Genomic DNA, 25,295 nt, shown 5'->3' with positions numbered 1-25,295 from the left:
TAATAAAAATTTTCTTTGTCATCCTCATTTAATTTTATTTGAATTTGTTTAAATTAGTGATATATGTTTGTAATAGTTTTCCGTAATTACATTTACAATTATAAACATTGGGGTTTGCTTATAACTAGCTGCAATGCACAGTGACATACAAATAAGCACTTAAAAATATTATAAAATTTTACAAAATGAAAATTGTACATACTGTTTTTAACTTACTTAATAATATAATTATAAATATTACAATTTTAAATTAAAACAAGGATAATTTCAACTAAAATACATTAAAACTATTTTACATAAAAAAGAAACAATACTATAATCATCGGCAAGGATATTGAGCCCTGACCTTCACCTGCACAGATGTGATTAATTGGTTTATTGCCATAAGTGTACAGTGCGCAAAGCGATCCTCACTCTTCCGCCGAGAGCTCATTATCCGTGCCGATAACTATACTATCTAACATAAAAAACTGGCTTGCACAACACTAATTTGACCATTGAGATTTTACTTACATATTCAGCATTCCTTAATAAAAATGTTTTCTTGTATTTTCTCGCCTAGTTTCGTACTATATTTTTATGGAAAATCGTCAAATATCAAATGATTTCCCCTCCCGCTGTGCGTACAGCGTGAGGGAGTGTCAAACCCTCCCTGACTCAAACCCACCATGTTCCTTCTTAAGCCCGTTATGTACCAGGGCCGCGGTAACTCTTTCGAACAATCCCACAGCCCCGGCAGGCCTTGGCACTGGCGGGCCCCACTGGGGTTTACTGACTCTCCTTGAGGAGCACGTAGAAGAACACGGGCCCGTTGTCTCCTAGGAGACGGAAGGACGATCAGTCACCGGATCACCGCTCACAGACATCTGTCACAGATGGTACCGGAGTGCCTCCCTAATGTAACTCCAGGGAAGAGTGTTGAAGGCGTTGGTGATGTCGAGAGACACCAAGACCACTCCTTCCCGCCCCGAGTCACAGCAATTCCCGTCGTGAGAAACATCCATATTCTGCCCACTAGAGTATTTGCTCAAAATTCACAAAGTCGACTATGGGTGACAATGTACACAAAGTTCTTTTTCTTTTCCTCGCCTCAAACACACGTGAACCGCGATTTGATAATAATATTGTGATTATTTTCAGTCCATTACCACAAAGAAAATTATAGTATTCCATCAATTATAACCAGTTTATAGTCCATTTAGAACCAGTGTTTACTTCGTTGCTGGGGCAATCGGAAAACCTCTTGATCCTCTCAGAATTACCACGTAATTTGGACCTGAGAAAAAAAATGTCAGTACAGTATACATAATGACGAAGCTCTGATAAGAAGGACAATGGTAAGATAAAAATAGAAAGCAAAAACGACGGTACCTTTTTTCAAACGTTTTGTTGGTGGCTGTCCATCCTCAGGCTGGGGGACCAGATGAGATGAGGGAACAACTGGCACACTGGAACTTGGCACCTGTAAAAAAAGAGTAATTAATAGAGACAGGATTATGTCTTTATGAATTATACTTTCTCTAAGATGTTGAAAATGTCAACTTCAGAAACTATTAGTCCGATTTGAAGAAATATTTCATTGTCAGGCTGCTCACTTTTTTTATAGAGTGCTATTAATGTTTTTAGTACATAAGGTGGTATATAAGGGTAGTACATAAGGATGTGCATATAATATTATATATTTCAACTTTACTGGTAATCATGACCATCAAAAATTAAACTCTACTGCATAAACACAACATTTCAGATGTCTTACTTCAGTAGTAGGTACATCAGTGCACATCAGTGGTAGCTGTCATGCACCTTAACTCAATAGTAATAAGTACGATTTTCCTATAAAACTGTTACTACTGACCCTGGGACCAGATTCTCCTAATTTTACTTAAGCGACATACGATTCGATTCGACTGAGATCCAATCACGACTCGATTACGATTGAAGCGTCTGTGGCATTCCGCTATTCTTTCTTTGAAATAAACGTCTTTATCCTTTTCTGTTATTTAATAATGAATCATTTTGTCTGCAAATGATTGACGATTGCAATATGATTGTAGAGCAAACTACCGTATAGACCAAAATCACCAAAATGGCAGACCAATCGCAAACCAATCGAATTTCGTTGGAATACGGTTGGTCTTATATTAGTAGCCGAATGCCCGATATGGTTAAAAGTACTATTGCGACTCGATTTCTATTCAATTTTGACATTATTAACTTAGGAGAATCGGGCCCCTGAAGTTGACTGTACAAAGCAATTTGACGGGGAACTGTAATCATAAGACGTTCATATTTACTTACGGGATGATCTGCTAGTGGGTCATTCTGAACTTCGTGTGTGTGAATATTATAACGTGGCCAAGCTTCAGCAGTGAAATCATTTGTGATCGGAACCTCGAAACAAGGCTCTTCTTTTATATCCTGTACACAATTAATATCATAATTAACTATTGTAAAGCTAAAAAAGTTGTGGTGGTCTAGTGGGTAAAGAACCAATCTCTCAAGTATGAGCACCAATGCAACTTTTCTAAGTTTGTATGTACTTTCTAAGTATATCTTGAAACCAATGACTGTGTTTCGGAGGGCACGTTAAACTGTAGGCTGTCAGTGAACATCTTCGGCAGTCGTTATGGGTAGTCAGAAGCCAGAAAGCCTGACGACCATCTTACCAAGGGGTATTGGGTTGCCCGGGTAACTGGGTTGTGGAGGTCAGATAGGGCAGTCGCTCCTTGTTTAATACTGGTACTCAGTTCAGACTGGAAGCCGACCCCAACATGATTGGGAAGACTTGGGAGATAATGAGGCTGATTTGTTGGTGTTCTTCATCATAAGTAGATAGATAATTACCATATTAAATTCTTGTTTAACTTCTAATAGTTCATCATAAATATTTTCTGAGGCAGTTCCATCTACACTTCTGGACAAGCTTGATGTTTCCTGAAATTATTATCATCACAGTTAAAACACACTACCTACATTAAAACGGTTGAGACCACAGAACCAATTAAGATGAAATTTGGGTCAGAGCGGTTACCATGCGGGAACCAAAAGGCCAAACCTTAAGTTCGTGTATGAAATTTACTTCAGGGTTATACCTACACGGTGCATGTAGCTGTATTAAAAAAATATATCCTCAATCCTTCTCTGTGTGAGATGAGCGAGGCCTGTTCCCAGCAGTGGGACGATAAAAGGCTGATAAACATTTACAAATCTACCTGTATATAATTTTTATTCATTTATATTCATTCAGGCTGATTTGTAGGTGTCTTCATCAAAACATAAGTAGATAGATAATTACCACATCAAATTCCTGTTTAACTTCTAATAGACCATCATAAACATTCTCTGAGGTAGTTTCTTCTGCACTTCTGGACAAATTTGATGTTTCCTGAAAGTATTATCATCACAGTTAAAACACACTAAGTACATTAAAAGGTTGAGAATCAATTGAGATGAAATTCTTTCAGAGATTGTTTACACACAAAAGGAAACAAAAGGCCGTACCTGAGATATAAAATTTACTTTAGGGTTATACCCGGTGCAAGTAGCTGGAGCCAGTAACATGCGCAAGCGACTAGAGCATGCGGGTGGGATATCAACCTTTTCCTTTTTAATATTATTTATTTGAAATACAGGTGGTTGAATAACTTTAGAAGTACTATCAATATCTTTTGATACAGGTACTTTAACCTCGCACAACCCAAGTGGATCTTCCATTTCATTATAGTCTGAAATCACTTCATCATCGTCTTCAGACTCATATTCTGATTCAGAACTGTCATCGGTATCAATAATCAGACTTTCCGTCATATTGTCCACTACATGGTCACTGGCTAAGTATTCACCCTCAATTTCCTTCACTTGATTGCACATGGTCATCCAGACCTCTTGCCCCATTGAACTGACTTTTTCCTCAATCAATTGCATTGCCTGGTCAGCATCAAAGTTGACATTCCGAGAGGTAACGTAACCTTTGACAGCGGCCCAAGCCATCTCTATAGGGCTTAAATCTGGGTGATGAGGTGGTGAACGCAGAACAACATGATTATGTTCTGCTAGTATATGGTCTATCATGAATTCCTTACGGGTGCTTTTATTCTGGCAGATCAATTGGTAAAGCTCAGGCTTCAGCATATTATCCTCATATGGAATGCCTTTTTCCGTTAGCCAGGCTTCCATATCCTCTTTCCGAGAATAGGAGGCTGGAGCTGGATCTCTCAGCTTGTTATGATAGGGTGCGTTGTCTATAACAACAACTGAATTGGGAGGTAAATTAGGTATAAGTTGTGTTCGTAGCCAAGTTTCATACTTGGTGAAGTTCATGTTATCTTTGTCAGACTTTGTCCCTGCTTTAACAAACATTAACAGGCCATTCGCCACAAAGCCATCTTCCGAACCTGCATGGATAGCAACAATTTTTTGTCCTTTCAAACTTTTATCTACATCATCAGATTTCTCCACGCCTTTTGGATGTGACAGACAAACCGATGTTTCAGCTGTATACACAATTTTCTTTCCTTCATCCCTGTATTTCTTTATTTGCTTAAGATATTCGATTCTCTTTAGTCTAATATCAGTTCTCTCTACAAACACCATTTTATTGTTTTCGGTTTTTCGCTTTTTAAAACCTAATTCTTTAATAATTCGGCTGAGGCTACTCGCAGAGCCTTTAAAGTTTATTTCGGTTTGCAGTTTCGTGAGTAACCGGGATATAGACGGCATAGCTTTTTCCTTGACATGGAAAGTGTATATGCAACGTTTAATGACGCCTTTGTCGAAGTCATCAATGCCGGTAATAGGGCTTGGCTTGTTCCTGTTCTTCCCTGGAGTGCGGAAGTCAGAATTGGGGTCGCCTTTTTTGGCTTCCCTCAGAATGTTGGAGACGGTGCGTATAGACACCCCCGTAGCCTCGGCAGTGCGGCGCTGCACCTGTGCTACATTGTGCACCCCTTCGTCTTTCTCCTTTTGCATATAATTCGCCACATTAAAAATTATTTTTCTTGCCTGACGGCGTAACGTACTCCGTGCAGGCATTTTTGACGAGACACTAACACTAAAACCAAGTATTCTATTAGAACGATTATTACAGCTCATGCAGTATTGTTCTTGCCTATACCGGGTGTGTCGTTCACAGTCACATTAAATGAAATGCCTTAATATACTGGTTATTATATGTCGATTAGCGCAAAAGAAAAAGAAAAATACGTAAAAATAAAAAAATGAATTTTTCAAACAAATTAAATAGAATAAAAATGTGCGAAAATTAGAACACCATATAAAAGTCAGTCATTCCAAACAATTGAAACTCTCCCTTGCTTGAAAACAATGAAAACTGACAGCTGTTAACTGATCAAAACATTCGCTTGCTTCTCATCCCACTTGTCATTGGCAGAATCGTCGAATTGACATCGACACGGATTGCCATATACAAAAATAGAATAGAACTTTATCTCTGCTTTACACATGATGTTGTAAATTAGAAAAACGAAAAATGACTCCTGTGGCTAAACCACTGAATGGATTAGCTTATTTTTTTTACAATTCGCCATAGAATATCATGAAGTATATGTGATTAGATTTAATGTGATTGTGAACGACACACCCGATATAGCTCAGTCCGGAAATAGTTGCTAGCGCATGCGTAATGATGGCCATCAATAGCCAACTTCGCAGCGGCAAAATAAGTCGACAAAAACAGTATAATATTATAAAAATCACATCAAATTACTGAGAACCTCTAAAATTAACAGGAAAAAAAAAACAAAAAAATAAAATACGTGTGGCACTCGGGGATATATAGCATTCTGTATCAACTTAATGCAATGAGGGTTTCGTAAAATGGCGTCCACCAGGTGGCAGCACCGAGTCGTCAGGTCCAGATAACTGTCAAAGTGCTTATCTTTACTATGAATAGTGAACGATTTTAGTGTTTTTTTTTATTTTATAATTAAAGCACTGCATTATTGTTTTACTATTGCGGTTGAGTAAATAAAAAAAACTAAATCATATTGTGTTACAAAATTTTTCAACAAGCTTTTCCTTAGTACCAGTGACTTTTGCACCCTCTCTCTTAGCTCAATTTTTAGTTCGGAAACCTTATTCTGACCGTAGTCCATAATAAAATCAATAACACTTCCAATATAACAGAATTTCAATAAACAATAAGTTCGGCACCTACAATTCCATACTATTTGACAGCTGTTTGGACCAGACGCATACGTGGCGCCACCCGGTGGCAGAAAAAATTTCAAAAACCCTCATTATAATTATTTTATTTTTATTCATACAGTATTTCTTTTTCTTCGATATTAATTCAAGTTACACTTTTTGAGCGTGGTGACCGATAGGAAAACAATTTTTTCTTTTATTAAATAAATATTATATTATTAAATCAACTTACATATCCATGTAAGATTTTTCTGCATTATGTTGACGAAATTTTTGACGAAATTTCCTTTGACGTTCAGCATTTGATTTTGGTACTGTTTTTTTTATTATTCCTGCTTTTTTTTTCAAATCTTTCTGACGCTGATAATATGCCCTTTGACGTGCATTAGTCTTTTTTCTTGCTTGCTCTTTACGCTTTTCTTCTCTATAAAACGAAAATATCTGGGTATAAATAATTGAGGTTATCTTTATAGCAGTATTATATTTTCAATTTAGAATTAATACTGCATTTGTGATAGGTACTAATAAAATGTATGAATATAGAGTACTCACTCATCTTCTTTCACTATTTTTTCGTGACTTTCTTCATTAATAATAAATGCACTTTGTTCATTCATATTCAAAACAGTTTATACACGAATAATACAAGTCCAGCCGTTGACTGTTGTAGATAAATATCTCTAAGTATACACATTGTAGTGTAGTCTTTGACTTATACACCTAAATACTTCCTCACAAACAGCTGATTATGTATTCGTCCGATTTCGGAGCAGCTCGTCTCGATTCGGGCGAGTTCCGTAAAGTCGTACAATACGTCTAATCGCACGACACACAGCGCCGTGTCGAAGACTGCCGAACTGACACGACGTTAGATGATGCACTATGCTATGCAGTATGCATGCATGGCCTTCAAGCCACACCTCCGTGCCCGTCGGAGTGGGGAGCGTGAGGTTTTTTCGTTACGGAATTTCTGGATTTGGTCTCCGCGCTCAAGGCCTACGATAGAAGCTATGCAATAGCTTAATGCTACTGCTCCACCTGCGTCTTAACGCGTTAAATTTTGGCATTACGCAGATGTGGCCAACGTTTTAATGTCAATTTATACTAATGGCAATATAAATAGCATTAAACGTTAAGCGATAACTCGGGTGTCGGTTTTTTGGACGAATCAAAGGGTTTTAGTGCGTAGCTTATAGCGCTAAGTGATGTTGGCTACATTAATGCCATCTCATTGCACGCATGCAAGGACGAGTGTAGATACTTTGTTTAAGTTGTAACTGCATTTTACGAGCACGATAATGGAATGGTCAAATGAGAAAGCTTTAGTTTTTAGAATTATTTTGTGTGTCTGAGTTTAATCTCTTTAATGTATGTTAACGCGTTACTTCATGAGGGATTAACTCTTTGCGTAAGTGTAGCCAACACGCATTTTTAATGCTATAAGTAACGTGTAGTTGGCCATTGACATTAACGTTAACGCTAACGCAGGTGGAGCAGGAGCATAATAAAAACAATTTTGGTTCGAGTTTGACGTTATTGTGACTGATCAGTGACGTCATCGATATATATGTACTACGTACTAGATAGAACGTTCCGAACAAAAAGCTTACCACACTGAACTGCAGTGCAGACTATGCAGTGCCCAAAATGGCAAATCAGAGCGATTTTGACGCCTGCGTCAGATGGATGTCTATGAAACGACAATTATAAAATAGAAAATACATATCAAGGTATAAACTTACACATAAAAACTATTCGAGAGTCAAGTTAGTAAAATTACACGCTGTTCATGCTATTACAACGCTTGTATATCATACTTTTCATTTATAATTCAATTTTACAAATATGCATTAATTTGTTCCCGCCCGCCATCTTAAATTATGGATTAAGAAAATCGTGCAGAAACAGATGTGCCATAAAACTGGCAGTAGGTAAAATATCAATGAAAACAGACTTCACTTTGTCATGGTATGTTCTTACTTTCAAGAAAAAAGAATTATTATTAAAAAAAACAAAATACCCGACTGCACACTAAAAAAAGAGTAAAACAAGCCCCACAATAATATTTAATTTATAAATATTGATGGAAAGCATCGCAGGCGGGGACCAACAGAGGCTTATTTATAGTCATTTCGGTTGTGCACCATTTAGCAGAATTTTCGTTGGTGGCGGTCAAGGTGGTCCCCGCCTGCGATGCTTTCCATCAATATTTATAAATTAAATATTATTGTGGGGCTTGTTTTACTCTTTTTTTAGTGTGCAGTCGGGTATTTTGTTTTTTTAATAATAATTCTTTTATTTATAACTTTTTAGCTGTTTTTATTTAACGAAAATGTTGTAGATGTAGAAGACTATGTATATGTAAGTACCATTTTAAATTATTTCGACGACATTTGGCTTTAGATTACGAGTGATGTTACTCCGCAACATAAATTTACCGCCAATCTGGACTGTTGGTAGTGAAGAAGAAAAAGAATTAGGTGAGTCATTACTGCTGAAGACCGTCAACGACGTGTGCCCTTATGCGTGTGCCCGCATTCGGGCTGTATACTCGAGCATATCCCCCTCCGCACCGCGCCGCGCGCCGCATGCCAGGCCACGCCCTATCTTTTTGCTTGCTAACGCATGAGTTGCTTTGCGTTGACGCAGAATTAACATGTTCCCGTGGGAATTTTGAGAAAAAACGTATCCTATATTAATTATTACTCCCGTGATTGAAATGAATCTAATGATACCGCATACATATTTTTTTAAAGGGAAATTTAGAAAAAATATCCCGTGGGACTTTTAGGATAAAATGTATCCTATGACACTCCCGTAATCAAGACAAATCTAACGATACCTCATACATCAAAATCCATCAAGCCGTTTAGGCTACAGGAGGTCACAAAGGAACAGACATACATACATACATACATACTTACATACACTCGAAAAACATTACCCTCCTTCTTTGGCAGTCGGGTAAAAATAATTAAATTCGCGAAAATTTGTGATAGCCCATTGTCAATTTGATTCTTAAGAAAAAAAACATCGTAATTAATATTAAAAACTCTAAAAATAAGTTCCTGGTTTTAATATATTACATGATTTTGCATTCAATTAGGTATAAATAAACTTTTTGATATATTATATGATTTTGAATTCACTTAGATAAAAACTTTTTGAGTAATGAAAAATGTAGGCAAAATACGAGCGACACTTCAGCAATTAACATCAATGAGGATGACTACATGTCACAATACGTCAACGAGATGTCAACAGACGACATAAGCGGGTAAATTATTTGTATGGATGTTCTTGTCTATCGCTAGAATATATGTCAATGAGTGACGTCGTGATTAACATTTACAATCGTTATTGCTAACGTAAAACTTATTTTTTTTTGTTTAATTTGAAGTTTAAATTATCATTTAGTTTTTACTGCATTATAATTATAATGATTTTCATAGTAAGATTTATTCAGTAGGTAGGTATCTATTTTATTTATGCTTTATTTCGAAATTAACTGCTATTGTTTTTGAACGGAAATTAGTGTTAGACAAAATTAAGCAAGATTGTGTTAGATTAGATTCGACTAAATGATTATTTTTGTCACTTTCAAGCAATCGATTTTTACCTTGAAACTTCTAAACAAAGATTTTGCAAACATCTTTAATTCCACTAGATTTGTTAGTTAACAATATATTTGAAGTTATTTTAGGTAAAAATTTGAATCAAAATTATAATCCTGCTACTCTTAACCCGATTTTATTTGTAATGTAATTTTTCACAACACCTAAATGCGTTTTTTCTCTGCAGTAGAAATTATGTATGTATGTAGTTCTTTGTACAATGTACACACTATACAAATAAACAAACTTAAACTATCTTCATACAAACTATCTTTATACAAAAGTAAAAATAAAATACTATATATAAAAATAAAACATAATATAAAAGAGCATTGATCAGGCGTCGAAGTATTCCTCCGCATCACTGTCCTCCGGAAACGTGCCCAGAAAACTGGTTCTTTGTGATGTATTCTTTTAGTCGATTTTCATAGAGTCATGAGTGCCACCACTAGTTAGCATCAACGGAAAAAATGACATTCCTGTTTTTGAATTATTTGAATTGAAATTAATCCAAAAATTCCTATGGGTTTGTTGTAATTCATGAAAATATCCGAATACTAAATAAATAATGTTTTTAATCGCGACCAATGTGTACAAATGTGTGTAAATGGTTATGATATTGAGTTATTAACAGCATTTGTTAAAAAAGTGCTAAAATGGCTACTGTAGCAATGCAGAGGGATCTAGTTGTAAAATTGAAGAAAGAGACGATTTTAAACCTTGGTATACTCAGTAAGTTGCACCAAATGCCTTCTGATTTAAACAGGTTGATATTCAAAGAGAATGCTCTAGAAAAACCTACGCAAAACACCTTCAACCATTTGTCTTACTATTTAGTGTCAATAATCGACAGTCAGGCTTGTAGTTCATTGCCATGGCCGTTATACGATACCAAAACTGAAAGATCATACAGAAATGAGTTGTCTATCCTCATCAGTGATTACGGCAACAAAGGTTTGCTGGCCCCAGTCGTGTCTTCTTACTTGGTGAACCCTGGTTGCTATAAGGTGACCATGCTCATCTTTCAAATGTCTCAACTCGCTGTCGAAAGAGTTTTGGTGACGAAAATGAAGAAGGACACACAGAGGAAGCTCTATAATGATATGAGAGAAGGTTACAGATCCTATAAAGAAGGTTTTATTGAAAATGTTGAGAAAGAAACTGCATCTATATCTAGTAAATTCTCTAATTATCTTAGCAAAAGGGCAGCGATGGAAAAGATAGCAGCAATGTTTCGTTCGAAGATTACACAAATGGAGAACAAATTGTCTCAACTTAATGCACAGAAATACATAAATGATATAGTGGATGGGTTTTTGGCAACCCATACTGTAGATGAGCTGACAAAACAATCTATTTTAGACATAAAAGATGTTAATAAACCGTCAAGTTTCTTTAATGCCTGGCTATCTGAATTGGATAACAAAATAACTAGAATGGAAAGTGAATGGGATTCAAAAATAGAACCTTTTTTAAAAATTTGCACAGACACAAGAAATTCCACAGAGATGGTGATAGCCAGGCATACAGGTGTGGCAGAAAGGAGTTCCTATACATTAGAGTATGACCCTAAAACAGATGACATTTGCACGAAAGAGTTAGAAAGCCAAGTGAATTCAGAACAGAAATACATTCTGAAAAATATAGTGAGGGATGATAAATTGAGTTTTCCAAATCTAATAAGAGCTTTTCTTGTATCCATAAGTTTTATATTGAAGGATGCTGATCTTAGTGGTGATATATACAAGTTTAATGAGTGCCTAGATGGTGCGAAACAGAACTATTCACATATTGTGGAAAGCATGAGAACTCTCTTGGATAGAGTAATTAAAGCTGAAGCTAGACTGCAGGTGAGCTGAAATGTACTATTTTTATGCCTTTGCCAAGTAGTAGTATCTTATTGTTGACTAAACACTGGCAAGCTTTAAAATATTCATGGTCCTAATATAACTATGGATAAATCAATGTTAAAATAAGATTATTGTAATAGTGCTGTGTAATTTCAAATAAGATTTTTATTTTAATCACCAAAAGACTGCTCTTGAAAAAGCCTTTTAAAATTGCAAAAATCCATTTAAGGTATTATTATTCATTACTACCTGCTGTTTTGTAATCATGAAATGATGTATTGACATAGTTTGTCAGCATGTATTTTTTTTGTTAGGCCAAATAATATTTCTCTTGTAGAAATTATTCCTATATTAAACTTAAGTGTGTTATTTTTCAGCCAGCACAAACTTCATACAGCCGGTCAATATCACTCAAAGAACATTCGGAAATACCTCCTTTGCCCGACCTGTCGGTACTCAAGATGAGTAAAGACTTGCATGTTCAATGCACATTCAACACCTTCACACCACTCAACATATCAAAACATCAGTTTAATCTGAGGAGAAGAGCTGGTGGGCTTGCTAAACAGCAGTCACGGTCCATGCTCATAGCGCCGCACTACCACAAACCACGAGATGACTTCCTCAAGAGCCTCATATCCTGCCGCATCAGTTCCTACGACCGTCCAAACGCAACACAAAACATGTCTATTCTATCTCAAACTAATAATAGAAACAATGAAACCATTGCCGAATGTTCGTCAGGTTTCACAAAAGAGCAGATCATGAGGTTGCTGTCCACTAAAAAGTCTAGCAGCTCCAAGAAGTTTAAATATAAGACAGAGAGGCCAGATATAAAAGTTAAAAAAGGAGGTTTGTTCAACGAATCTGTGGCTTCGAATGATGGCACTGGGCTGATCAGAAGCCATTCATCACCAAATCTATTTGAGGCTAGAGAAAAACGATCTAAAATTCCAGTTCCACGTAAATTATCGATAATGCAAGAAGACTGCCCTCTACTTGAAGTTTCTGGTATATCAGCTTTAGATAAAGAAAATAGTTATGGAACTCCAGATGGTGTCATGCGATTGGAAAGTACTAGAAGAATATTTGATGCTGCAAGCTTGCCCGTAATTTCCATCACTCCTGAACCGGATAAAGTCGTGTTAAACAACGACGAAGACTCGAATAAAATGCGTTTCGCCGACCTAGACTTGCCGAAAATGCAAGAGAACATACTGGAAAAAGAAGAAATAAAGACTGAAACCCCAAAAAGTAATACGCAATTGATAAGAAAAACTAGTTCTTTAGAGAAGATCATTAATAGGTTCAAGAAAGTTCGAGCGAGCGTCTTACCGTGCGACAGAAGTAACGAAGACGTCAATGAATTTAAAACCATTGTTGAGGAGAAGGAGAATTTCAATGTGAACGTGGATGTGTTCACCGCAAATAGGATTTTATTGCCAGACCTTTTAAGTCCAAGTTGCAGTGTGCTGCCAATGAAGTCCTCTGATTACTTGGATCAGATCGACGATGATGTACCGAGTAGAAAACCGCGGGAAAGTCTCGGCACCGCGTTAGGCGTAGACCACACATTCTTAGATCAGTTTGATTTAATAGATTAATAAATGTTAAGCTAAAATAAGGAGTATTAATCGGTTACATAGCATATAGAATCCAGTATTCTTATAGAGTATGTTTGAATAAGAAGTATGTTAGTTTAGTGTTAAAAGTTGCATTCTTTTTGTAAAATCGTATTCTTACCATTGCTCATCAAAGTCAAATGTTTTTATCACAAATAGGTCTTTGCAGGCTCTTATGAATCGTCACACTAGTTGCACGGTTCCAAAAAGTTGGTCTCACGGAGAAGAGCCTTCAAGAACCTCAATAGACACTCTTTTTAAGAAAAAAAACGCAACACATAGTGAAGTATATTATTTCCTGGTGCCTTTAATCTATCAAGTTTTTTTAATAAATGCATAGAATTTTGAGCTGTACCTAGAGTAAAATATTAGGTAAGAAATTAAATAGTTTGTTTTATAATGCCTCTCGCGTTATTAATAGTGACAAGTCATGCACCTAGCATCTTGTTCTATGAATTAGTTATGTAGAATTTTAAATTGTGTTCATGTAGACTGAGATATGACTGGCCCGGGCCGAGTCCTTTTTAATATGTTAAAATAATACGTTTTTTTTGAAAAAAAAAAAACGTTATCAACTGAAAGAAACTGAAGGATTTAATTTTCGTTTAAAATAGGTTTGATAATAGTCGGTGGCTTTTTGTCCACCTAAATTATTGTTTTGTCTTTTCAATATATTTCACAGATTACTATAAGTAGTAATATAAATTTGTATAGACGCTACCTTATCTCTACTAATATTATAAAAGCGAAAGTAACTCTGTCTGTCTGTCTGCTAGCTACGCTTTTACGTCTAAACCACTGAACTGATTTAATAAAATTTGGTACCGAGATAGACCTTGAGAAAGAACATAGTATAGCTTTTATCCCGGACTTTTTAAGAATTCTCTTGGAAACGCGATATAACCGAACTCTACGCGGGCGAAGCCGCGGGCGGAAGCTAGTTGGTCTATATAATGTCATCCATTCTATGCATCGATATTTATTCTTTCATCATTCACATCACATTTGTATATAATACTCTAATCGTTCTAGCTTTTCAATCATAAAATATAGTAATTTAGTTCCATATCTGTTAACTGTGTAACTCACTAGTTTTAAAATAAAATTATTTTATAAAAAATGTGTTCATTGTAATATTTACTCGATTTTGCCAGTAGCTGGTACCTAAGTACTACATAAGACGGGTTGGGGACATATTCAAAATTAAAATAAAACAAATTCTTAAAAAAAAAATACTTTAATTAAAGTACATTACAATTACATTTGCGACTTTTTAACAACAATTTTATGCGCACAAGCACTTTTTCATAATTATAGTAGCTATAGCACTGAGAAAATAAATAATTGCATAATTATTAACTTTTGCTTCTACGCTTCAATTCTAGGGTCATCTTCGCCCAATTTGACCATTTTCTCAGAAATTTCCCAGACTTTTTTCGCTCTTGTCATATTGCTGACTGAATTTGACAGTGAACTCTCTCTGCAGTCAGAAAAGTATTTTCCCGAAACTTTCTCCAATTTCTCGTCAACTGCCAACATGACTGTGGTCTGGCAACCTTGCTGGGGGTTCTTGAAGAAACACTTGATGATGGGGTAAAGCATCCAGCTCAATGGAGGTGGCACGGAGCTCCAGATACCAGATTCGATTAAACCTGGATGCAGGCAGTTGACGGTCACGCCTGTCCCTTCGAGTCTTCTCGCTAGTTCTCTCGTGAAGAGGATGTTTGCTTCTTTAGAAGCGTAGTACAGGTACCCTGGGAGCGTATCCACTGGGTTCGGGTTGTCGATGTTGAAGGCACCAATACGGTATAAAGACGAAGCGACTACGACGATTCTTGAAGGAGCACTTTTCTTCAACAAGTCAATGAGAAGATGTGTGAGTAAGAAAGGTCCATAATGGTTCGTCTCCATGGTCATTTCGATGTCGTCGACGGTTTTCCTCTTTTTGAAGGTGTCCGCGTATCCAGCGTTGTGAACTAAGACGTCCAGTTTGGTCTCAGTCTTGTTGATATCGGCGGCGAACTCGCGGATGGACGCGAATGAACTGAGGTCCAGTTTTTTGACGATGACTTTAGTGTTCTTTGTGTCTTCGATGATTTCCGCTGAAAATTCAAATAGGATGCTTTATTTTTGTATATTTACGCAAAATGTATGAGTAGGAATAATAGGTAATCATAATTTTACAGTCAGGTAAGTAGATGAGAAGATTAAATAAAACTGTAAGGTTCTTCCTGTTATGAGTACCTATTTCTACACTGTCCCACACTTAGAAGCAGACAAGTTACCTAACTTCTAGCAAGGCTTCTATTTACCTTTGACTTTCTCAGCCGCCTCCAAATTCCTGCAAGCCATGATGACCCTGGCTCCTCTCTTAGCCAGTTCTCTGGCAGTCTCCTTCCCGATACCGCCGGTACAACCCGTGACAATAACGGTCTTTCCGTCCATTCTGGTCGGCTTTCGGAACTGGCCACAGGTGTATTTGGCGAAGAGTCTGATTGCGAAGACCACGCCGAAAAGACCGAGGATTGCGAAGACCGTAGCGACGATCAGGACCGGGAACACCCAGTAGAGGTAGCTTGCTTTCCAAGCTTCGGCGACAATCATGTCTGGAATTAAAAAATACATATTTATGAATACGGAAAGAGTTGTGAAACGTGAAGGAAGGCTGTGTGGTGGAACTTGGGAGATTTAATTAACTGTTGTTCAGAGTAGTGTAGTGAATTGCTTATGTTTAATCTAATGTAGTGGACATGACACATAGGTAGGTATTCAACCAGAGCTGTATGATTTAGGCTTATACAGTGGCTAGGTAGGTAGGTAACTAGGCATTACAGAGATAGAGCTACCTATTAATCTTCTATACCTAGCAGTCATAAACACTTCAAGAAAGATTTATCTAGTTTATCTTCCATCCGTGTAGGTAAACTTGCATTGTCAGTACAATACATTATGTTACATTACATAGGCAAGGTACCTAGGTACAGTCAGCTTCAGGTCAGTGGTAACAGTTTTATAGGAAAATCGTACTTATTACTATTGAGTTAAGGTGCATGACAGGTACCACTGATGTGCGTGGATACCTATTCCAGTCACGTGTGATTAGCTAATGCAGTACAAACCACCTGTGTGCTGTGATCATGAGATTAGCAACACCTTTGTTCTGAATTCATTAACCTTAGATATAATTTATGTAGATTGATAGACATCGCCGAGTCTCGTCTGTTCCCTATAAACTCAGAATTTACTAAACATATTTTGTTGCGGTTGATACACAACGTTAGTGTGTTTAATGAGAAAAATGTGGTCACAACAATGTGGACTATCAATGCTTTACCGATTAAATTACTTATTTATCATTTTACTAGCTTCTGCCAGCGGTTTCACCCGCATCCCGTGGGAACTACTTCCCATACCGGGATAAAAAGTAGCCTATAGCCTTTCTCGATAAATGGGCTATCTAACACTGAAAGAAATTTTCAAATCGGACCTGTAGTTCCTGAGATTAGCGCGTTCAAACAAACAAACTCTTCAGCTTTATAATATTAGTATAGATTATAAAGTTTTAAAAGTTTACACTGCACAAATGCGAGATTATGAAAACAAAGTTAACAATTATTTTTAGTTTAGGCATTGCTATTAATTAATTAGGTACATAGGTACCTACTAGAACTTAGAGTTGGCAGTCATACCAAAGACACGCATGTCCTAATTATTGATGATCAAATCAAAAACAATGAAATGTTTTGTAACATTTGCGACGATCCCGACATATTTGTCACATGACCTTTGCAACACCTATTTTGATTTGTATTCAGGTTAATTAAATACACTAATTGTAATTTGGATGACCTGAATTTAGTACGTGCGTGTTTAATAATAATTGATTTATTGCCTACCTATTAAGTAATTATTATAAATTAAGAAGGTTTGCAATGAAGATCGAACTCATTTTTGGTGAGTCAGCCAGTTGCCCTCACCGCCTCATTGGATCTCCTTTTCGATTTTTATAAGAGCTCGGATTATTTAGAAGTAAGTACCTAAATTAGGGTTCAAAGACAGATCGATAGTTTTTTATCTCAGGTTTTATATCGATTGCCTATTCAAAAACATTTAAATTTGACGTTGTTGGTTGGTAGCCTAGCATACCTAAGCCTACCTAGCGTATATAAGTAGGTAGCCTATAGCCTTTCTCTACAAATAGCCATCTTTTAACTGGAAGAATTTTTCAAATCGGTTTAGTAGTTTCTGACAAACATAGGTACCTAAGTATGTAAAACGTTATTAATTAAGGCTTGGGGCTATCCATTACTAATTCATAAGAATCTACTTCCTTTCAGTCGTTATATAATTACTAAGAGAGATTTAGCCATATCTAAGTTGTAAGTAGAGACTTTCGCATATAGTATACTTAGATAACACTAATAAGCAACTATTTATTAATAAAGGTATAATTAAGTCATCTGTGAAAATGGTTTCTTTCGTGACTAAGATTTTCCCGAGGTTTTCTTCACTTAGGTATTTATTGAATTAGGTAGAGATGTTTAAGTTATTTCCCAAATCCAATACCCTCTACTTTGAAAGGTTATTTTCTCTAAATATAGCTAGTTAACAATATAATAAAAAAAAATTCACTTGCATAAACATAAAATTGAAACATCTCAGCAAGAAAAATATTAAATAAATAATTCAACTTACAAAGACGTTGTCTATTACGCACTGTTATTAATAAACTGAGGAAAACTTAAACTTTGACTTTGGTTTAACCCACAAACTATTATGTATAATTTGTAACTTTGTTAGACTCTAACATCATAGTTAAGCGGTGTTCACAATGCCATATGTACTTGGTAAGTAAGTCGTTTTTGCTATTTAATTTATACAAAATAATTTGTATTAAGTATACCTACTTAAGTGCCAATTAGCATTAGCTCTAATTAGGTTTAAAATGAAGTGCAAGACAAGAGCAAGCAACTTTCCGTGGTCATTATAATTCTTTCCCCCTTTTAAGGTAGTTACCTAATATTTTTTATACGATATCAGTTATGATTTATTGATATCTAAGTCATTGAATTAACAAAAAATCTAAAAATTGAGTCGCTAGGCTATTCAAATATGAACACTATCCGCATGGGATAAATCTATCAAACGGTTTTATACAGTAAAAACCATAGATTTCAATGCATTAAACAGAAAAGGTTGAATGCAAAAAGATACTCTCCAATGTGATCTAGGCTTAGGCACCTTTTTGTGCTCATGTCTCACCCATAACACCGTTCCTCACATGACTAGTGCCAAAGAGCGAAGTTCAAACATTGCTCAATGCTTTGGACTTTGCTCATTGGATCACCATAGTCGAAAATCCATTATGTGACAAATAAGGCGTGTCACCAAGCCCTTGGTCGTTAAAAAAACTTGTTTTCTATTATATTAGAATACCTACGTGGCTTATGGCATCTACACATAATCACATCCTACGTTAAAACCACTATTTAAATGACCGTTTTGGGAGAACCAGATAGTTTTGATTCGCTGTTATTCCCAAATTAGTAGATACCTAGTTAATTAATCTATTTTTAGGTGACTACCAATTCGGTATGTCTACTATGTCAAGTCTCTATGTTTCCAGTTTTCACGTTTTCTTAATACCTTCAGTTGCTGGCACAAAGGTACCTAGAAGGATTTGGGTTGCTTAATGAGTGTAAACTCGCACATCATGATTTGAGAAAACTCTTACACAAGGTGATTAAATCTGCAGATTTAAGAAACGTGAGGAAACTATCACTTTTCAATAAGTAGAACAGGTGATTAAAACTTTTTAGGTCATTAACCCACGACACATTCTACAAGGTCGATGCCCATTAAAAACAAATGCGCACGCAGCTACTTAAAGTGTCGCAATTTTATGTCGTCAGTGTACCTACCTAATGACGAAGAGGCAAACGTATTGTTATTTTGGTCCTGAATTAATATTCGTGTCACGATAAAGTCAATGTAGTTTTTTGTTACAGAATAATATGGACTTTTGCAAGGTCATGTCCTAAAAATAGGACTAACATTTTAATCGAAGTTTTTCTACAAATGTGACCGTAACTTTGAATTTCTTAGGTAGCTGAGAAGATGAGTTGGCGGAACGAATCAAACCTGAGCTTGACCTTTTAGTAGGTTGGTATGTTTCCTAAACTTTTTATGACTGTCCAACTAGCTGCACACATTTTGGCAAAGCACTTTTAATTATGACCCAGGGATCCCAAAGCTTAGGCTTTTTACAGACTAGTAAACATTGATAACTTATGGACTTGCAGAAAGATACAATCTTATTTCAATACAAGCCGTTTTCCCGCGGTTCCACCCGCTCCGTGGGAACTACTGCCCATACCCGGATAAAATATAACCTACGTTACTCGGGAAGAGTGTAGCTTTCCAACAGTGAAAGAATTTTTCAAATCGATTTACTAGTATCGGAACCTTTAGGGTGCAAATTAACAAAAAATATTTCCTATAAATTAGTATAGATGATCATTGATCACACCAAAACTAGTATAATAACAAGACGCAAGTGAAATCGCATGCTATAATTAGTATCGACAGTTACAAAGGCCTCTCAAGATGTATCAATCTGTTACTTCGAATGACGCACGCGCAGGCAGGTGTTCAAGCTAATGTTTTTCTATTTACTTTCTCTTTCTATACAAAAGTTTACTCTAGAAGTTAGCAACAAGATGTTAAATGTCGTCTTTGTATATGTTTCTCGGAGTTACCACGTCCCTTAGAAACTATTTTCCGTTCTCGGATTAAGTATATCCTACGTCATTCGAGAAGAGTATAGGTAGATTAGTACTTAATCGGTTCGGAGCCTTAAGGGTACCTACAGCCAAACAAAAAATGTCCTCTTTACATGTTGTAAGGAGGACGTTTTTTTGCTTAGTTCAGATTTAAAGGTGTGACTTGATCTTTAATGTGTGTTAGTTGTTAGACTTGAAAGATTCTAAAAAAAGGAGCTTCATCCATCTAACCAACCAACTGTCAGGGACATCGATTGGTACTTCAAAAGTGTACCTAAGAGCTGTAAAGTATTACGCTCTTCATTATTAAAAAAAAAAACAGTGATAATAGAGTCCAGTTTAGGATTCTAGGGTTAGTCTAGACTTCTAGAGAATATAGGGAATAGGTTAGTGATTGTGGAGATTATTTCGGGCATTTGCCAAGATAACAGCCCATAAAGATCATTTAAATGGTACGTACATAGGTACTTATACCTACTCATCAATGTGGAAAGGTAATACCTACCTTATTACAAAGAGCAGTAGGTAAAGTTACTACTCTACAACTTAATGTAAAAAAAAAACATGTTTAATGACCATTCGCCATGTTAATAATTAAAAATGTTAATTCAATTAAATTACGGTTAGAATTTAAGGGAAAGCGTGAGGTGTTCTTCAAAACCAGTGGCGCATACTACCTTTCACATTTAAAGAGAATTAAGCATGATCGTAACAATTAATTATCAAATATTCGAGAGATTAGCCGGAATAAAGGTTTCTAGCTGAGGTTCATGGTAGAAAGAAACTAGCTTATTAGCTTGGAATTGATGAAAATGTCTCCCGTAGAGTAGTTACAATGTACTTACTACTTTATAATTCATTTAGCCTTAAGTAAAATCTGTTAATGTAACTGTGAATCAATAAAGTTTGGGGGAGGTCCAACTGGATCTAGCTCCAATTTGAAACCTAATAAATAGCAAGTAGGTATTGCAAATCAAAAAGAAAGGTTCCGAATATTTAAAGCAAAGTTAATGGTTATCTTTATCAATAGTAGTATAAATGCATAATTAATACTCTGCCTGTTTGTCTGTCGTGCTTTCACACCAAAACTATTGAAATATTTAGAGTTTAGACCTTGGGAAAGGACATAAGCTACTTTTTATCCTGAAGTAGGGAGTTTTCACTCAGGATCTCATGTCCTGCACCTTGGATATGTGAACGTGGACATATGTAGCTTTTTAATTGTCCCACTGCAGGGGACAGGCCCTTCTTTTTTTTAATTCAGGGCAAAAATTTAGATTCACAGCTTGAGAATTTTATAAAACATAAGCTTTATCAAAACTCCAAATGAACACTTCTTTCATACTTATTCAAAATTAATCACGCCGATTGTAAAACAATCCCTAGAAACTATAATCTAATTAAATTAAATCTTACCTTTTTCTTCGATATAACTTTCGATTTATTCCCGACACTAATACACAATGTAACTCGCGTGTGAACTGAACGGATGTCGAATTACAACTGAGGAGCATTGCCTTTCAACTTTCGATAGAATACCTGATTAGGTTGCTGGCTTAGCGCAAGCTGGAAATCGCGAGCTAGTCAAAGATAGCGTTTTGATTTGTCGCTGGTCGTAACATTAGTGTGAGAATACGCCGTGAGTTGTAAGGGTGAGGATAGCGAAAATAATATGCATGTTTTGTTGACAATTTAGATAGTTACGGTTTGTCAAAAGCCAAAAAGTGGTATCGGGTTCCCCGGGTAAATGACTTGAGGAGGTCAAATAAGCAGTTGTTCCATATAGATAAAGAGATTAGCTTCCGATAAAAATGGAAGCCGATCCCAATATAGGTAGTTGGGAGAAGGCTAGGCAGATGATGATCTGTAGGTATAATTTAGATTAGTACTAGGTTTATCTCATCTGTGCGATTTTACATGCCTAACAAATCCGCTGCTCACTTATGTGCAGATAAATAAATATAACTTTCTTTGTTGAGTGTATCGCACGCATAGCTTTCCATGTAACACAGCATTTAGAGCTTCTTCAGTTTAGAACAAAAACATCGATGTGTGTAGCGGGGTCAATCAATTACTTAGCTGATTAATTAGAAACGAGGTTTAATTATAAGCCCAGGTTTTCATTTATAAGAAAAAAAAAAATAGAAGTGTCTTCTTACAACATTTAACTAAGTATACATACTCGTATAATAGAGGTAAGAATTGTTTATTATGTACATTGTACAATGCTCAATGTTGCTGTGCCCTAACGGGTGCATAATTTGTCCCTAGCTATAAGCTTAGGTACCTACTAGCTTTCTATCACTATTGAGAAAAAACTTGTGGAACACAAATAAATGATATGAATAAGAATAAAATCAACAATAGACCTTAAATATGTACTGTAATTGAAGCCTCGGAAAGCGTATTTGTTTTATTCTTAAGTAATTTTAGAGGAAAGCTATTGAAGTTGACCTCATCATATTACCTAGACATTAGACGATATTATATAGGACAACATGATGATCAAGTCAAAGTCGTAAGGTACCGGTACCGTAACGGTCAAGCTCAATCATCCAGCCCTTCTTACCTAGATGATGCAGACTTTGAATCGCATTAGGTGTTGCCGTGTTGGTACATAGATAGCCCATAGAACTTTCTGTACATTGGTACCTTGTATTCGTAGGTAGGTACACTATACATTAGCATACTTCAGCAGTTTTCCAGTTAAAACTAATTTTATAAACCTGACTTTATACCTATAGAAATTAGATTTATTTTACGAGCTTGTAAAGTTGTATGTTAACATAAAAAAAAGCTAAACATCGAATGAGCAAAGGACGTATGTAAAGAGCCAGGTACGAGTAGGTACGAATAGGCTATTTTATTCCTGAAGTGGCTACTCCTAAGTTCTGCACAGGTTTATTCAGAAAATTCTGTATGTAGGTAATGCAACTCGATTCTAAGTAAATATTAGTGTAGCTGCGTAGTTTGCACATTCACGTTGTAGACAACTTTGAGTCAGCATTTACTCAGCGTACAGTCGTAAACACAATTTGTTGAATAATTGCAATGGTTACATGCACTTAAAAATTCTAATTTAGATTAAAGTTAAAGAAATACCTAAAATCGTCATGTGAAATGTGCAATACTAATTCCAATTCCACCATAGAGGGATCACAAAGCGGATCAAGAAGCAGAGAATTAAAAACTCAGATTAGTTTACAAAATGACGAGTGAGATGACGTCAGATAGAGGAATATGTAAGAGAAAGACATATTGCACCCTGACCCAACCCAAATAAAAAATTGAATAAGGCAGTAATATGTGAGTACATACCTACAAGCTATTTGTCGCTCTAGGAAAGATAGGCACACCCTAGTGAATAGCATTTAAAAACTCTTGTGCTCAACAGTACAAAAACGGCACTCGTCACCTCTTCGCAAGCACATTGTGAAAACGCAAACAGTTTGTAGTTTGTAGAAAGTGACGTTTTGGAATAACATGGCCGCTGTACCCTGTAGCAGGTACCTCTTGATGCCTTCAGGCAATATTTAGCTTGAGGTGTTCTTAAGACCCAGATCCCAGCGAGGAGAAGTTTTTAAACGACCAAAACGGTTAAATTCTCCACTTCATACCTACCAGGGGGCAGCGTCATATTTGAATAAATAAAATCTATTGGTTTTTTTAATAAACTTCTCTGTTCCGCACCGCTTTGGTGGTAAGTACCTAATTCTAACTTAGAATGCTAAGGCCACAAGATTACCACCAAAGCGGTCCCTTGTGTCCAGTGCAATCACGGCTCTCGATATTCATTGGCTTATTGGAATTATTTTCTTTCTAATTATAGAAATTCTGAGCTACATAGTGTCACGTCGTTTGATCTTTTTTAATGACATTAAGTTGTTGATTCCCCAAACTGCAGAAAGCTCGAAGAGATGAGAAATCATTTTTTCTTTTTGTAATAGGTCCCTAAAACATTCATTTAAGGTTGGGCTCGCATCAATAAGCCTTTTGTTATGTTATTTTATACTCAGAGTAGGCTTGTTACTTTTACGGGCTATCGGAGAGCGCCTCAAGTGATTACATAAGATTATCCGACCTAAACTTCAATTGATTCGTGGTTATGACGACGTACTGGATTAGTGACGATGAGTGTTAACGGTAGGCAATTAAAAGATTTTGGCCCAGGAGAATCTTAAATCAACTTTTGTAATAAGAAAAGGTACCATTAGCCTCGGAACTGATAATTTTCATTGACGAGAATAACTTTAGGATAATGTTGCTTAGATAAATAAGGAGACGTTAACAACCTTGAACATCAACTGTTTCTCTAAGCTTGGAATTTAACTAATATTAAAATCATAAACTCTTCTCGGCAGTCAAGTAAAAACCAAGGAGCTTTTTATCGATACATGTGTGTCGTGTCTTCACAGACTACTCATGCGACCTAACAAAGTAAATACGCGTTAGTGTGACCTTTCTCCGCACTCTATACAATTACTAAAGCCATGAAAATCTCAAACACTAGTCCCGAATGGCACATGTCACGATAGAAAGCCGGTTTTCTATAGAAATGTTGACAATACCGTTACAACCATTCTAATCTGACCCTTATAACTGCATCTCTCCTCACAAATTTCTTACAACTCTAAGATTTTACAGGTCAAGTTATGTTGGTTCTGTATAGCGCATAGTATAGTAAATGCAATGCACTTTATGTGATGGACTTGTGTAGAACAAAATGGCGCTTTCTAATGTAACTGGAGAAAATTCTTATGATTGATTTTGCTGTGCACGTTAAAATGTAAGGCAGTTTTATTTAATGGAGCTGATTTAGATCTTAGCATGTCTGTTTCTATGCGTACAAAGTACATAGGTATATAAGTAAGTATCTATCTAGCGCGGCAACTAAAGCTGTGTATGAAGAATTAGATACTACTTTTAAGCTTTATTTACTTGGTGGGAAATCATGAAATGACCCCTTCGTTATAGAAGATGCTAATGGGAGAGTTAAACTCCTGCTGACTAAAACATATTCACGTTCATTTCGTGTAGGTACTTACCAGAGTTGCTAAAAATCAGGCACCTTAAAGTACTAACCCTCCGTTGCACAAAGCTCCATTAAAGTTAAAGCTTCATTAAATTTGTTGACAAAGAAAGAGTCAGCAATAGATTTAAAGAAGCTTTTGCAACTGACGGTAAGTGATGGATAGCTTGGCGAATCTCAAAAGAGATTTTACTGTCAATTAAAACCTCCTTACTCCAAACTAAGAACTGGCC

At 36.2% G+C, this 25,295-nt stretch overlaps 3 protein-coding genes across 5 annotated transcripts; 1 reads left to right on the top strand and 2 right to left on the bottom strand.

The window, feature by feature from the left end:
* Nucleotides 1-9: 9 nt before the first annotated feature.
* LOC110377071 (uncharacterized) lies at nt 10-6,869 on the bottom strand. Of its 2 annotated transcripts, XM_064040249.1 has the most exons (8): nt 6,718-6,869; nt 6,398-6,589; nt 3,502-5,050; nt 3,296-3,385; nt 2,845-2,934; nt 2,299-2,418; nt 1,372-1,462; nt 10-1,276 (listed from the first exon to the last, which is right to left on the bottom strand). In XM_064040249.1, exons 1-8 carry the CDS (start codon nt 6,780-6,782, stop codon nt 1,212-1,214), a joined length of 2,262 nt encoding a protein of 753 aa, XP_063896319.1. In that variant the 5' UTR covers nt 6,783-6,869; the 3' UTR covers nt 10-1,211. The 2 variants fall into 2 exon arrangements, with proteins under 2 accessions (XP_063896319.1, XP_021191441.3); XM_021335766.3 differs by lacking the exons at nt 6,398-6,589; nt 6,718-6,869 and adding an exon at nt 5,270-5,370.
* Nucleotides 6,870-10,141: 3,272 nt separating this feature from the next.
* Nucleotides 10,142-13,830, top strand: LOC110377062 (uncharacterized). The gene is made up of 2 exons (XM_021335752.3): nt 10,142-11,629; nt 12,007-13,830. The coding sequence occupies exons 1-2, from the start codon at nt 10,436-10,438 to the stop codon at nt 13,231-13,233; spliced, it is 2,421 nt and encodes an 806-aa protein (XP_021191427.3). The 5' UTR covers nt 10,142-10,435; the 3' UTR covers nt 13,234-13,830.
* A 738-nt stretch (nt 13,831-14,568) lies between these two features.
* Nucleotides 14,569-21,602, bottom strand: LOC110377063 (retinol dehydrogenase 14). Of its 2 annotated transcripts, none has more exons than XM_021335753.3 (3): nt 21,450-21,602; nt 15,564-15,857; nt 14,569-15,353 (listed from the first exon to the last, which is right to left on the bottom strand). In XM_021335753.3, exons 2-3 carry the CDS (start codon nt 15,853-15,855, stop codon nt 14,620-14,622), a joined length of 1,026 nt encoding a protein of 341 aa, XP_021191428.3. In that variant the 5' UTR covers nt 15,856-15,857; nt 21,450-21,602; the 3' UTR covers nt 14,569-14,619. The 2 variants fall into 2 exon arrangements, with proteins under 2 accessions (XP_021191428.3, XP_021191429.3); XM_021335754.3 differs by lacking the exon at nt 21,450-21,602 and adding an exon at nt 17,947-18,082.
* Nucleotides 21,603-25,295: the final 3,693 nt, after the last annotated feature.

The sequence above is a fragment of the Helicoverpa armigera genome, chromosome 21, assembly GCF_030705265.1.
Source record: "Helicoverpa armigera isolate CAAS_96S chromosome 21, ASM3070526v1, whole genome shotgun sequence".
In the NCBI taxonomy this organism is placed as follows: Eukaryota; Metazoa; Arthropoda; class Insecta; order Lepidoptera; family Noctuidae; genus Helicoverpa; species Helicoverpa armigera.
The sequence above is the reverse complement of the archived record's forward strand: the minus strand, read 5'-3'. Positions and strand labels throughout refer to the sequence as shown.